This window comes from Aulostomus chinensis, chromosome 16 (genome assembly GCF_037954235.1).
Source record: "Aulostomus chinensis isolate RoL2024-O1b breed Wild chromosome 16, RoL_Achi_v1.0, whole genome shotgun sequence".
Taxonomy (NCBI): domain Eukaryota; kingdom Metazoa; phylum Chordata; class Actinopteri; order Syngnathiformes; family Aulostomidae; genus Aulostomus; species Aulostomus chinensis.
Window position 1 is genome coordinate 25,336,318 of NC_141335.1, and position 13,829 is coordinate 25,350,146.

General features: G+C 49.1%; 1 protein-coding gene across 1 annotated transcript in view; it reads left to right on the forward strand.

The window, feature by feature from the left end:
- The window catches only part of mcu (mitochondrial calcium uniporter), a 52,629-nt gene extending 40,192 nt beyond the window's left edge, over positions 1-12,437 (forward strand). Inside the window, exons 3-9 of the mRNA XM_086181118.1 lie at positions 5,915-5,978; positions 7,545-7,715; positions 8,000-8,104; positions 8,208-8,368; positions 8,557-8,760; positions 9,084-9,200; positions 9,277-12,437. Of these exons, the coding sequence (XP_086037244.1) occupies positions 5,915-5,978; positions 7,545-7,715; positions 8,000-8,104; positions 8,208-8,368; positions 8,557-8,760; positions 9,084-9,200; positions 9,277-9,357 (903 nt within the window). The 3' untranslated portion in view covers positions 9,358-12,437. The remainder of the gene's footprint in view (positions 1-5,914; positions 5,979-7,544; positions 7,716-7,999; positions 8,105-8,207; positions 8,369-8,556; positions 8,761-9,083; positions 9,201-9,276) is intronic.
- Positions 12,438-13,829: the final 1,392 nt, after the last annotated feature.

Consider the following 13,829-nt stretch of genomic DNA (forward strand, 5'->3'; position numbering starts at 1 on the left):
TTTCTTCTGTAGCAGCTGCCGAGTGCCCGCCTTATCGAAGTGTGTGTGTGTGTGTGTGTGTGTGTGTGTGTGAGAGAGAGCAGCAGATTGTGAGGCGGTGATTTTTAAATTCTCAAGCCTGTAAAAAGAGGACCTCAGCCTGGAGCAGGACGGAGGGAGGAGGTGACAGAGCGATAGAAAGCTGGACAAAATCGCTTTTACTGCAGCACCGCCGTACGCCTCGGACACACCAGCTGACACGAGCCCGCCATTAATCTCCCCCCCTATTGTGAGAGGATTCAGGCCAAGCCTTCATGCTAGTTAGCTAGGAAACGCCGTCACTGACAACATTTCTAACTGATTAATCACAAGTTTATCTGGCAAAAACATCCAAATCTGCAGCTCCTGAGATGGAAACCGTCTGAATGGAACGTTGGGTTTTCTACTTTTCTGTAGACCATAGACCAGCTTTATGACGAGGGAGAGGGAAAATGTTTTTTAGCATATTTTCCTGATATGTTACAGACAGAATGATTAATAACAACAAAACGGTCATGAGAAAGAGACAAAGACAGCAGCTCCAGTGAGACGGCGAGCTGCTCAGTGGAGGTGGTGATCCTGAGTCGCAGCAGAGACGCTCCTGCTGGTTACGCTTTTGTTTTTTTTAGCTTTGCTGTTTTCATGATCCTTCACCGATGCGATACTTTACTGTGTTAGTGGGAACGTGGCAGCTCCGCGTCTGTTGGAGCCTCTGATGTAACCTCCTCAATGGTTCTGGGAGTGTTCTTCACTTCTCTGGATCTGGGCGAGGTCTCGGAGACGGGGTGACCTTTGAGTTAGGAGATTGAACGCTATTACCTGGCAGGTAGAGATGTTGAAGCGAGGAATTATGGGAACCTGACGCTTATGAGAGACTATATCTGGACTTCTGCTACACAGATTTCACCTGACTTCTTGCTAAGTCGCCGGTGTTTTGAGGAATTTCCCTCCTAATTAATCGACGCGCTCCTGGAGCAGTCAGACTGCCCAGCGGATCGACGTCTACATAACCACGAATGTGTCGTCATTATGGGCCCCGAAAGAACTGAAGTTTAAAACTAGAGAACACTCAGAGAGCCGTTCCTCTGATTGATAGACCCTAGGAGTGTGTGTGTGTGTGTGTGTGTGTGTGTGTGTGTGTGTGTGTGTGTGTGTGTGTGTGTGTGTGTTTTCTGCAGGGAGAGAGAGAGAGGGAGGTGAAACCAGGTGCTTTGCGTGAAGGAGCAGACTGACGCTGCCCTGTGGTGTGGTGCTATCAAACACACGTGTTGCGTGTAATGTTGCTTGTGTATTGATGTGAATTAAATCAAGTCATACTTCCTGTAACCACCAGGTGGCGTTATAACTTGAGTTCAGCTTGCTGATGCCTGCTGGACTCTCATGACTCCAGTTACTAGTTTCCTGTTCTACTTTCAAATATCAAACATGCCGGCCTTTGTCAAACGTGTCAACTGTAATGGATTTTTCCCCAGCGCGGGGTCTGCCCCTCCACCATGGCTGGTGACCATCAGTCCTGCTGACAGGCGGACTAACACACACACACACACACACACACACACACACACACACACACACACACACACACACATCCAGTGGAGGTAGTGATGGTGTTGATGTTGTTAAGGTGACATTTCATTCTTTCTCTGATGAACTTGCATCAGTCCCGGTTTGACCATCTGACTCGATGGTGGAGTGACGGGTCTCTGGGTTGGTGAACAATCGAGTGATCAGCTGATCAGCTTCTCCACAACCACACAGCGACTCTCCTCCAAACCTCAGTACACGGAAATCCTCCATTTAGCCGTGTGCTCAAGGGGTGCCATGCGCTGCTGCTGCTGACCCACCCCCACCCCTCAGCTCTGTCATGGTCACATGATGGAGCGCCACACCTCTCCTTGAGCCGAATCTTTATCAAACATGGAGGCTGCTGGGACTTTGATGCTTTGATTATAAATCACACACTCTATAACCACCACTAATAAAAAGAGCCGCTGTTGTGTTATAAGACAATTTAGATGCACAAAGTCAACTGTGTGTGTGTTTGTGTGTGTGTGTTTGTGTGTGTGTGTGTGTGTGTGTGTGAGAGCACACATCTATGAATTATATCACAAGTGACTTTGTGTGACTGCTCATGTTATCAGGTCTGCAGCCGCCACCCAGGACGGTGTATTAGCTGCTAGCAGGACGCAGCCGCGGTGCAGATAGATGACCCGGGCCTGCGCCCCAGAAGGGCACCATGAAATGAGACTCATGTCAGCGCCATCATTCTTCAGCGCTGGAGTCTGTAACACGCTAGCATAGACCAGCTTTATGAAATGCTCCCACTCTCCCTGAGGTGTGTCTGCAGATAAAAGGATGTGTTCTGGGGAAGAAGAAGAAGAAGAGGTTTTTAAACTGCTGTGTCATTTTGGGTTCAGATGCAGCAGTAACAAGCGGAGGCGGCCGTACACGCGCAGCACAAAGGCTGTTTTACTGAGATGTCACACATTTCCAAGCCTCGCTGTTTTCTTCGTCACTCGCACAAAAATAACTTGGATTCTTTAGTTTGCATCCGCCCTGGAAGCAGCTCCGCTAACAGTTTATGAATGTGCGTGTGTGACGAGTGGAGGAGGAAATAAATCTTGCAAATGTCTCCACACACATTATCTGAATTCAGCCCAGCGAAGGGAAGCAGGGCGATTATCCATGATAGTCAGATGTTGATTCTTCATGTCAGGTCCATGAGTGTGAGGCGTGTGTGTATGTGTGTGCGTGCGCGCTCAGCTAACAGTGTATCACGTTCAGTAGGCTATCAGTTCTTAGACTCTCAACACTGCTGAGTAGATTTCCAGCTTGTTTTAATGCACTCGGGAGCTTTGGTGAAATGCAGCGAAAATTAAAACGCAGTGCAGATGAGAATTGAGGAAGATGAAACCGAGACATCAGGATTCATCAGGAGTGAGCGAAGGCGAGGGGCAACCCCCCTTTCCAGACGAGGGATTCCTTACTGCAGTGATCAGCAGTCCCACCCCCTCCCTCCATCCCAGCCTCTCATCAGCTCCCTCCCTGCCTTCCTCTGCTTCCCTTCATCTTTTGCTCTCGTTCTAGCGCCCATCTCCTCTCACACGCTACAGTCACGTTTCAGTGGTGGGGGGTGGTCTGCTGCAGCCTACAGTATATGCAGCACATGGTTGGACGCGCAGGCGCACTGGTGACTCGCACCGTTTTACTCCAGTCTTCATTTATCTCTATCGCTCCCCTGCTGCTCCTCCATTTATCCTCACATCGCTCCTCTTCCCTCCACACCTCCATACTTCTCTTCTCATCCTCCCATCTTCGCTCAATGCCCCCTATTCCTTCCTTCTCTCTCTCCCTCTCACTCTTATGACATTGATTCCAAGGTTGCGGTGCTATTGACTTCTGCTGCTACGCTGCTAAATATTTCAGGCAGCATTTCGGTGGCTGTGTGTCAGGGGAGCGGGGGGGGGGGGTCCACTCAGACACCCTGCAACTACTGACAAACAGGCGGCTGAACAGACGGGTGGACACACACACACACACACACACACCACCTGCAGACACACAAGAGGCACATTCACACGTACATGCCACACCACAGATGGATGTACACACACTTCAGCGTCACATTTGCACGTTCACGCACGTGTGTGTGTGTGTGTGTGTGAGAGAGAGAGAGAGAGAGAGAGCGAGAGAGAGAGAGAGAGAGAGAGAGTTGCCACCCTGTCCTCAGGGGTGATGCTGCTGAGTCTTTCCTCCAGGCTACAGCTGATGTAGGTGAGCTGGTGCTGCAGCGCTCTCTGCAGACTGAGCACTTCCTCCAGACCAGCCTGTCACCTGATCAGCAGCCTGCTCACTGTTTGGGCTGCTACCACGGTACACTGATCAGTATTCCCATTCAACACACACACACACAAACAAACACACACACACACACACACACACACACACACATACATACACATACACATGAGGAATAGAGCAGCACCAGAGCCTTGTTTCTATTCATCCTGCTCCTGTTGACACGCTGGCAGCAGTGGTGAGGAGTTCAAGTGGCAGTTGACGGTCGGTGTTCACGTCAACAACTCGGCAGCGACCGTCCGACTGAGAGCTTCCCCCATATGATCAGACGACACGACGCTGTGATTGACAGCTCGGTCATTGATCGTCAGCGGCTGATCAGCTGATGGGCTGGTTTGAGCCTCAGTGATTACAGGGAGGCCCTCTGCTGAGTCTCTCCTAGTCAGACGCTCATCCAGGCCTCCCACAGGTGCTGAGATCCTGGAAAACACTTGAATTTCACCTGGAATCTTCAAGGTTTCAAAGTGCTTACTACAGAGTTTGAAATGGCATCAATTTCAGTTTCTTCCATCTGCTATTATGACCCACATGTTTGTCGGGGTTAATATGATTTATTACACAGATTTGGTACAAAATTTAACAATTTTTCACGAAAGGGTTTATCAAAAGCTTGAAATTTTAACTTGAAAATGCTTTGAAAAATACTCACTTAAGTAGTACAGTTTGAAGGATTGGTGTTGGAAGCCTGCCAACAGATCTTCTAAGTTTATTTCAGAAATATAAAAGTTACGTCTGTAACTGTAGCAGGTTTTTAACACAGACGGCGTGTGGCGAACTTGACCTGTAGCATCGGAACCAACAGTGGAAAGTGGAAATATGAGAGACAACCAGAACAGTCAGGAAATATTAGTTCACAGATTTGTTTATCTAGTTCAGCTAATATCAGTTTGAATGAATACTTATTTTGTATCACACAGAGTTTGTCATTAATTTGATTGAAATGTTCTGAGGAAAACCTCAAAATGGTTTTTTGTTTTACTTGCCAGTTAAACGCGGAAGGGTGTGTGTACGGCTCTCAGGGGGCGGCGGGTGTGGGCGGAAGAGTCTCAGGTGCAGCGCCTGAGCGTCGTCTGTGGCGCCTACGTGTGCTCGCCTCTGACAGATCCAGGCCGTGATTGTTGGTGCAGTCATGAGAGCAGCTTTGATACTGCAGGTCAACACAGTGTGAAGAAATCAGGCTGGAGTTCCAACGCAGTCACATCAGCTTCAAGATGCCCCGGTGCTCCAAAAATGAAGGTCTATTGAATAATCCAGCAGTTTGTGACATGACGTGATATATTACTAGTTATTAAAAATCAGGACGAGTCAGCTGAGAAACAGCTCAGGCTGTGGTGCAGTTGAGGCATCTTTTTCGTGTGTGTGTGTGTGTGTGTGTGTGTGTAACTGAAATATAAATCAGAAAAGTTTCTGCCCGCCGGCACTCCAGCTTGCTCGATTTCTGATGTCTCATCCTCATTTGGCCGCGTCTGAGGCAGTGCGAGCCTGCCTGTTTTATGTTTAACAACCAGGCTCCGGCGCTGCTCTGCAGGACGCTTCGCCGGCTCGGTGGTTTCACATGTGCACCAGTACATGTGGACTCGCCTCTGTCGCAGCAACAGAAACGAAAGCCAGGGTTTCCCTGAGCTCTCCTCCTCCCTCCATCTTCCCCGCGCCCTCCTCCAGACGCACTGATCCGCGTTGTTGTTATTCAGGCTGCATTTGGCTGCCTTCTCTCTGTGTCTCCCACTGTGGCGTTTGCCTTCAAATGGTGTTTTCTGTGTCTGGATGTTGTTGAATTATTGTAGGATGTAAGAGGTCGAGTGTGTCAATGTGCGTGTGTTTTATTACACAGGAACTCAGCAGTAGAACAAGACGACAACTCTATAACGCTGTGTTCATGTGCTGCCTGGGCGTGGCTCCGCTCTCAGCCTGATGCAGACGAAGCCCAATACCAACTCAGACTCACTTTAAACAATTAGACGTGTCGAGCATGTGGATTTTTGTCGTGTCACGTTACTTGTTACTAAGTTTCAAGTTTGTGTTGTGTCCTTGTGTGCAGGTGTGGAGCGTGTCTTCGTCATGGCACGGCCAGAGAATGTTGTGCTCCTCCTCCGCTTCAGATGGTGAGTTCCTCCTCCTCTTCCTCCTCACACGCTACCCAACCACCTCCAGGTGCTGTTGGGTTCTGATCTTATGAGCCGCAGCGTCTCTGAGGTCAAATGTTAGAAATTTAAAAACGAAACTATTCCAGCGGTGTGTGGAATCCCACCAGAGGACTTCTGATCAGAAGGCAGCAGAGGCTCATTGAGGGTGAACAGCCGGGCGTCTTTGACCTGGAATCCGTCTCAGGGCAGCAGAGTGAGGGAGGAACGTGACTGCAGACTGACAGCATGAACTGGGGCTGAGAGCAGAACGCTGCTCCATCAGACGGGAGGGTGGACTCGGACTCACCTTTAGCTGGGCGTCATGATGGGAGGACAGGTGTGGGAGAGTGAGAGAGAGAGAGAGAGAGAGAGCGAGCAAAGCCAGATCTCGCAGTGAAGACGCTCTGGAGCTCTGCAGCCGGCTGCTGCCACCTGTCCCACCAGCTGATGAGCCCTCAGTTCTTGGTGCGAGCCCAAACACAGATCTGCTGATTCACTGCAGCGGCCCAGGAGGAGGTGGAGGTTGGTTGGTGCAGCAGCAATGCAGCTTGGATTCCCTCCACCGTCTGCACTGATTCATTGCTCCATCATTAATGGCCACTCAGCATCTTAAAAGCTGGACCGATTACAGACCATTAAGAGCAGAGTTGTACTGGCCAGAACCGCGGCTCAGCTGGTTGGCCATCGGCAGCAGGCGGGTCGCTTCATTCTTAGTTTGCCGCAGTGAGAAGTTGATCCTGGACGCCTGTGTGATTGTGGCCTGTCTTCAGCAGCGACGGCCGTCAGTGTGTCTCTGTGTCTACTTCTGCACCCTGGCATGTACACACTGTTGGAATGCGCTCTGTTGTAGACAGTGTGTTTGGTGGTAGCGGCCGTCTCAGATGCATCGGTAAGTTCAAGGCAATGATTCCCCTCCTAAAATGATCCAAATTAGGGCTGCTCGATCACTGCAGGCGTCAGAATCACAATTGCCTCTGAATGTTGAGACAATTTAACAGGAGTGACTTGGGAAACACTGGACAATTATTTATTATTCATTTCTTTTCAGCCCTCATCATTTTAAATTATCCTTTTTTTTCATCAATTAGTCACTGGTGGAACTCATGAACTCATTATAAAAATAAGACTTCATCTGAAGGGGGGGTGGGGGGCTAAAGATGTTCAGCAGCATCTGTGAAGGAAACTCCTCTCTGCATTTACACCAGCAGAAAGAACAAAAGCCTCCAAGTCAAAGTGAATAAGGAAGAACGATCTTGATGATCTTGTCTAGGAGACTGATAGAAGCCAAAGTCCAGCGATGAACCGCCCAGCCCTGAACCAGAACGCTGCTTGCTGGTTCCAGGATGGACTCTGTCGGGGCTGGATTGGTTCTTCCGGGCTGCTGCTTGTAGTTTGTTGGCTCTGTGGTTGAACTCTTTCAACAGGTGGTGGTGCTGCTGTATCGCCCCCTGCTGGCTCTCCAACTTGCCTCAGTTAATGGATGTCAATGAATTAATAAAGACAGATTGTAAGTTATGCGTCTGACTGGGTTCTCTGCCCCCCCAGAGGTGACGGTGCTGTATCAGAACGGGCTGCCGGTGATCTCGGTCAGCTTGCCGTCCAGACGAGAGCGCTGTCAGTTCACTCTCAAGCCTCTCAGTGACTGCGTGGGAGTTTTCCTGCAACAGCTCCAGGCTGAGGACAGAGGCATCGACCGGGTAGCCATCTACTCCATGGGTACTCTTTCACGCACTCACACGCACACACACACACACACACACACACACGCGCGCGCGTGCTCTCTTGTATTTTGATGTTGTAGATGAAGTGTTAGCCTCAGATTTGAACCTGCCTGCTGCCAGCCGTCGCTCCCCTCTGACTTCCTTACACACTCTCCAACTCTGTCTGTGAGCATCTGCTTTCTCCTCCAGTGATGATCAGATGCAAACAAGCCTGATTGTCAGGAGAGGTGAGGGGTGCTGGCAGGGAGTGGTTAACCATCTTAGGGCCTCTCTCTCCAGATGGAGCGAGGGTGGCGTCCTCCACAGGCATCGACATCCTGCTGTTGGATGATTTCAAGCTGGTCATCAATGACACCACACACCTCGTGCGGCCACCGAGGAGAGGTGAGGAGCAGCCGGCCTGCGTCTGAGCCTGCGGCGCTCCCTCAGCACCATAACAGGAAGTAGTAGTCGGAGACAGTTTTACATCCAGCATTTGTGTCCTCAGAACTGCTGCCCCATGAGGAGGCGGAAAGGCTGAACGATGTCAAGTTTCTGGTGCAGCAGCTCTACACCACCCTGCGCATCGAGGAGCACCAACTCAGCAAAGAACGTGAGCTGATTGGACGGCTGGAAGACCTCAACTCTCAACTCCACCCCCTAGAGAAGGTCGGACTTCCTCCACACAAATCTGACATGTTTGCTGTTCATAAATTTATCATTTATTTATTTAATGTCATAGTCAAATGTGAGCATTCACAGTTAAAACGAAATAGACCATTTTAATATCTTGGTGTGTGTGTGTGTGTGTGTGTGTCTGTCTGTCTGTCTGTCTGTCTGTCTGTCTGTCTGTGTAGGTGAAGGAGGAGTTGAGTAAGAAGGCGGAGCGTCGGACCACCTGGGTGCTGTGGGGGGGCATGGCATACATGGCCACCCAGTTTGGCATCCTGGCCAGGCTGACCTGGTGGGAGTACTCCTGGGACATCATGGAGCCCGTCACCTACTTCATCACGTACGGCACCGCCATGGCCATGTATGCCTACTTCGTGCTCACACGCCAGGTAAGACTCATTTCACCTGTGATCCGACGCATTTGGCTTCACGTTTTCGGCACAAAGAGTTTTGCAGCATGGCGTCCAGTGCCATCTGGCCATGAGGTGGGAGCCTGACTCGTGAGGCCTATGAGGGAACCTACGGTAGCCTGCAGGAGCTTTTACTTGTGACCCAACATTTGTCAAAAGTTGGCTTCTCAAACCTCCGGGACACATCCAGAACCAGCAGCCCAGCCCGATCAGCGGGTTCCTGGTGTGAACTGTGTGGCCGTGGCCGTGGATCTGTGCTGAGTCAGCTGACCTGGCCCCTGTGTGTGTCTTCTCACCCGCAGGAGTACGTTTACCCCGACGCCAGAGACAGACAGTATCTTCTGTTCTTCCACAAGGGTGTGAAAAGGACACGCTTCGACATCGAGAAGTACAACAAGCTGAAGGAGGATATCGCTGAGGTGCGTACGTCGCTGCAATCGTTCCCGCCTGCTCGACGCGTCATCCTCACACTGCTCTTGTCCCCCCTCCCTCCAGGTGGAGCTGGACCTGAAGCGTCTCCGGGACCCTCTCCAGCTTCAGCTCCCAGTTCAACAGCTGACTCCTGGTAAAAATTGATGGGCAGAGTAACCCCCCCTCCCCCTCCCCCAGCTTCTTCCTGTCCCCTCCCTCTATCCATTTCCCCTCTCTCCTCCCTGATCTCAATCCCTCCTCCCACCCACCCCCTCGACTGTGGGAGTTAGTTTTTCCTTTTTTTCTCCTGTTTTTTTTTCTTTTTACTTTCTTGACTGATAACTCCAGCTGGAATTGCAAATGAAAAAAAGAGAGAAGGATGATGAGAATTCCAGGATCTGGAAAACTCTCCCAGCTGCACCACGGCGGGGAGGATGAAAGGACGACGGTGGTGATGGAATTAAACTCGGCGCTATGGTTATGTGTCGGGTGTCTGACGGGGCAGCCTGCAGGGCTCTCGGGGGGGCAATCAGGAGTTATCACACCTCTTGACACTCCGGTACAGAGGACATGTGGAGGGGCGGCCGTTGGGGAGTGTGTGTTTGCAGGAGTTGCAGGTACGCTGGGACCCTGACCCCCGCACGGGTCGACACAGCAGTGAACAGCAGTCCTGCTTCTTCCAGCAGTCAAACTGTGAACACATGGAGGCTCCGGGGAGAGTCTCGAACCCACGTGTTAAAGTTTACAAGGAAGCCCTCGCCCACGGTTGATCATCAGAGACCTTCGTCTTCCTGTGGCTAAACTCCGCTGCCTCTCCCTCCCTGGGCCACGCCTCCTCCAGGTGACTGACAGCTGTCCTTCCCAGCGTGACCTTTGTCAGGAGTCTGTCTCGACTCGCAGGATGTAAACACGGCAACAGGCGGCGCGCCTCGTTTCCTCTTCCTGTTGATATCCTGCCTGATCTGCGCAAGTATGACAACCGACAACAACATCACTGTGTGTTCTTTTATTCCAAAAACTATTTTGGCACTTTTTATTTTGAAAGCCATAGTATATTTGTTATGAAAAAATATAAATAGAAATGTATACAATCAAATAAACCAATGACCAGAGGCTAGTTTTATCAGTGGGGGGAGGAGCTCGCTAACAACTGTCATCTCCATCTGCTGCCATGATGGGTCAACACACACGTCGTCTCTCTCTCTCTCTCACACACACACACACACACACACACACACACACACCCCTGCTACATTAACATTCATCTTTAACTCCAAACGCAGTAACGACGTCCAGGTTGCTCCTGTTCACCACCAAAGATGAGAAGCGTGCTGAAGTCACGTGAGCATTTGAAGGGTTTCATACTCGTGGACAACCAGCAGTTAAACATTCACGACTCAGCATTTCCTTTTCAAGCTATTATGGAGGAGGAGGAGGAAGGTTTGAGTATTTTACCTTTTTTTCCTGTTAAAATCCTAATTGACCATGAACTGGACATTAGTTTAGCGGCGGGAAACGTGCACTTCAGCACTCGCGTTTTTCTAACTCTCAAAACTTGAAGTTCCAATAACAAAAGGCCACAATTGAAACGGCCTCGCGGTGTTGAGTGACAGAGGCGTTTCTCCTCCCACTGCTGCTGTGACGCCCCCCTGCTCCCGCTACGGCAGGGCGGCTAGGACTGCATGCTGTGGTATGCCCTCAGTAGAAATTTGTGAATGTGTAGGAGCATTATCGCAATTTTTGTACTCAAATCAAACACTTTTCTTCGCCGCATCTAGCTGACGTCTCATCCCCTGATTGGTTCTTTCTAAGGTTATAGAAGCCATATGTTTGTGTCGTCCATTTTCAGGGTAGTAACTGAATAAGCATCTGTTCAGGGTGGCCTGCTCTTTGGATGCCTCCATTTAAAGTCTCTTCTTTTCACGCTGTGGTCTGACCTCTGCAGAGGGGGCACGCGATGACATCACATCAGCTGTGGACGGCCCCGCCTAGGAGATCCTGCAGATTGTTTATTAAAATGCATGATTTTAGATAAAAATCAAAAGTCATCTGTACAGATCTCAAGGCAGGATTTGTTCCTCTCTGTTTGTGTGCACGCGTGTGTGTGTGTGTGGGTGGGGGTGGGTGGGGGTAGGTGTGTATCTCCAAGGGAAATGGGGCCTTTTGGGACATTCATGATTGAAACAATAAACACAATGTAGCAATTTGGTCAAAGATCATTAGGAAATCGATTAGTAAGAAAGTTCATCTGGAAATCAGTGATGAATCTGTAACGATCTGTCCTCTCCTCGTCCGCGTCACACGCTCACGGCTGTTTGTTCCCAACCATTGCTCTCTCTCTCTCTCTCTCTCTCTCTCACACACACACACACACACACACGCAGAGTGAAGCCGTGACCTTGGAGATGTTCTGTGGCAGGTGAGTCCTCTCGTCTGCTGTCCATTTCTTCCCCTCTTGCTTCCTTCCATCGTCACCTCCTCCTTTTTTATCACACTATCCGCCGTTTATTGCCTTTTTTGTTTTAAAAAACAAAATATATCAAATATAGGGAACTTTATTATAAGAGGGTGTTGCATGAATGTATGTTTACATGGGGAATTATGTAAAAAGATATAACAAAAAAAGATGATTTATCAAAGAGATAATTTAAGAACGTTGTTTGTAGAGATTCCTAGTTCTAAAGGGCAGTGGGCGGAGCTCTTTAGAATCTGACCTGCCAAATCAGACTTGATCCAAGCCAACCAGCTGCTGTCCATCAAAGCTCAGCCCCACCTCCACCTTGTTTACCACCACTCCGCCTCAGCTGGCATCTAAAACCCACAATCCACCCTCCATCCACCTGAGGCTTTTTGACCTCTGACCTCAGTCACTAACGTCCTGCTTCTGACTCCAAAGGAAATTGCCGGGCTCACTCTGTTAGCTTCTCGGTGGAACATCTCTCGTTCTCGTCCCGCCTGTTTTGTTTTCCTCCAGATTGCATTATTATTTCCTTTTGAATGTGTGTTTGTGTGCACTTAGAAAATGATGTGTTTCAAACGCTTTAAGATTGAAGCCGGATATCGAATTGAAATGATCTTGAACTCCATTCTGACCTCTTGTTTATTTGGTTTTTCTTGTCTTTGTTTCTGTTGACATATGATGCTGTAATGTTGGCAAAAAAGAACATGTAAAATCCTGTATCATTTATGAAATATGTATAAAAGAGAAATGTAATTCAATTATCAATAAAATCCTAATCCAGTTTTTGGAGCTGCTGGTCGGGCTGGTGTTTTTGGTTTGTCTGGGAGCGACGGCGAGATTAATGTGCTGCATCACAGATGTTTACAAACATCTGCTGTTCAAGGTCTGCACCGCCTCCTCCAGCTCTCCTTGGCCTCCGGTTCTTCCTCTGCAGGACATCCTACCAGATAGACCTGCTGGGAAACAAAACTTACATTACAGTTGCAATATCTGGACATACTGTGGAACAGAGAAATGCAGTGCGTGTGTGACGGAACGCTGCAGTGATTAGCAAGGAAACTGGGAAGAAGCTTGAAAAGAATTTTTGGAGGGAATTTGTTTGACGTGACATTTGATGCATAAATGAAAGCCAAATGCAGTCCATCAGCTCCAGGTGTGTTGGACAGAGTCCATCAAACAGAAACTATGTTTCACTGAGCCGTGGCAACCAGCTGTTTGTCCAATAGAAGGAAGTGGGAGATGGAGTTTGTATTGATATACTTAAATGTAATTGGGGGGGGCAGCATGGCTCAAAGGTAGCGTAGGGTCGCTGGTTCGATCCCCACCTCCCCTGGTGACCATGTCCAAGTGTCCTTGAGCAAGATACTGAACCCTAAATTGCTCCTGATGGCCCTGTGACGCACTGGTGACCCGTCTCTCACCCAATGTCAGCTGGGATAGCGCCCCACCCCCCCGCGACGCTTAACAGATAAGTGGCATAGATAATAAATGGATGAAATTTAATTGGCTGGATGTTAAACCACCATTTATTAAAACCTGGCAACATACACCAACAAGAAGTCAAGGAAATAAAAAAGAAAGATGACTTCTGAATAGCTGAGAAACCGAGGAGAGGAAGTTAAAAGCGCTGGAGTAAATGGGTCATGGAAGCAGAAGGAGGGGAAACACGGGGAAGACGACTGCAGGACACTTCCCCTTTCATCGTCCTGTTCTCTGCTCCCTCTCTCTTCTTTAAGTATCCTCTTTTGTTCTGTCCATAATGAAAAATAACTGCAGCTCTATGATGAAATAAGGGAAGACAAAACAACTTGCAAAACTTGGAAAAAAGTTACTGAAAAATGTACCACAACAACGACAACATTCACAGAGGAAGAAACAAACGTCCTCTGTTTGAATTTGGCTGATTCTGTTTCCTGACTTCCCACTGTATGCTACCTTGCTATGTCGAAGATGGTGAAAATGTTAGCATGCTATCATCTTAATATGGGATGCTAGCATGCTAAAATGAGCATTTGCTAAGATTAGCCTCTGAGAGCAAGAACTTTAACTGCAGATTGTTGATTTTAGGGTTTTTCTGAGTGCGCGTTTGTGCAGGGTGACCAGGGTGATCTTTGGGGTTTCTACATCTGTGCAGGGTGACCAGGGTGATCTTTGGGGTTTCTACATCTGTGCAGGG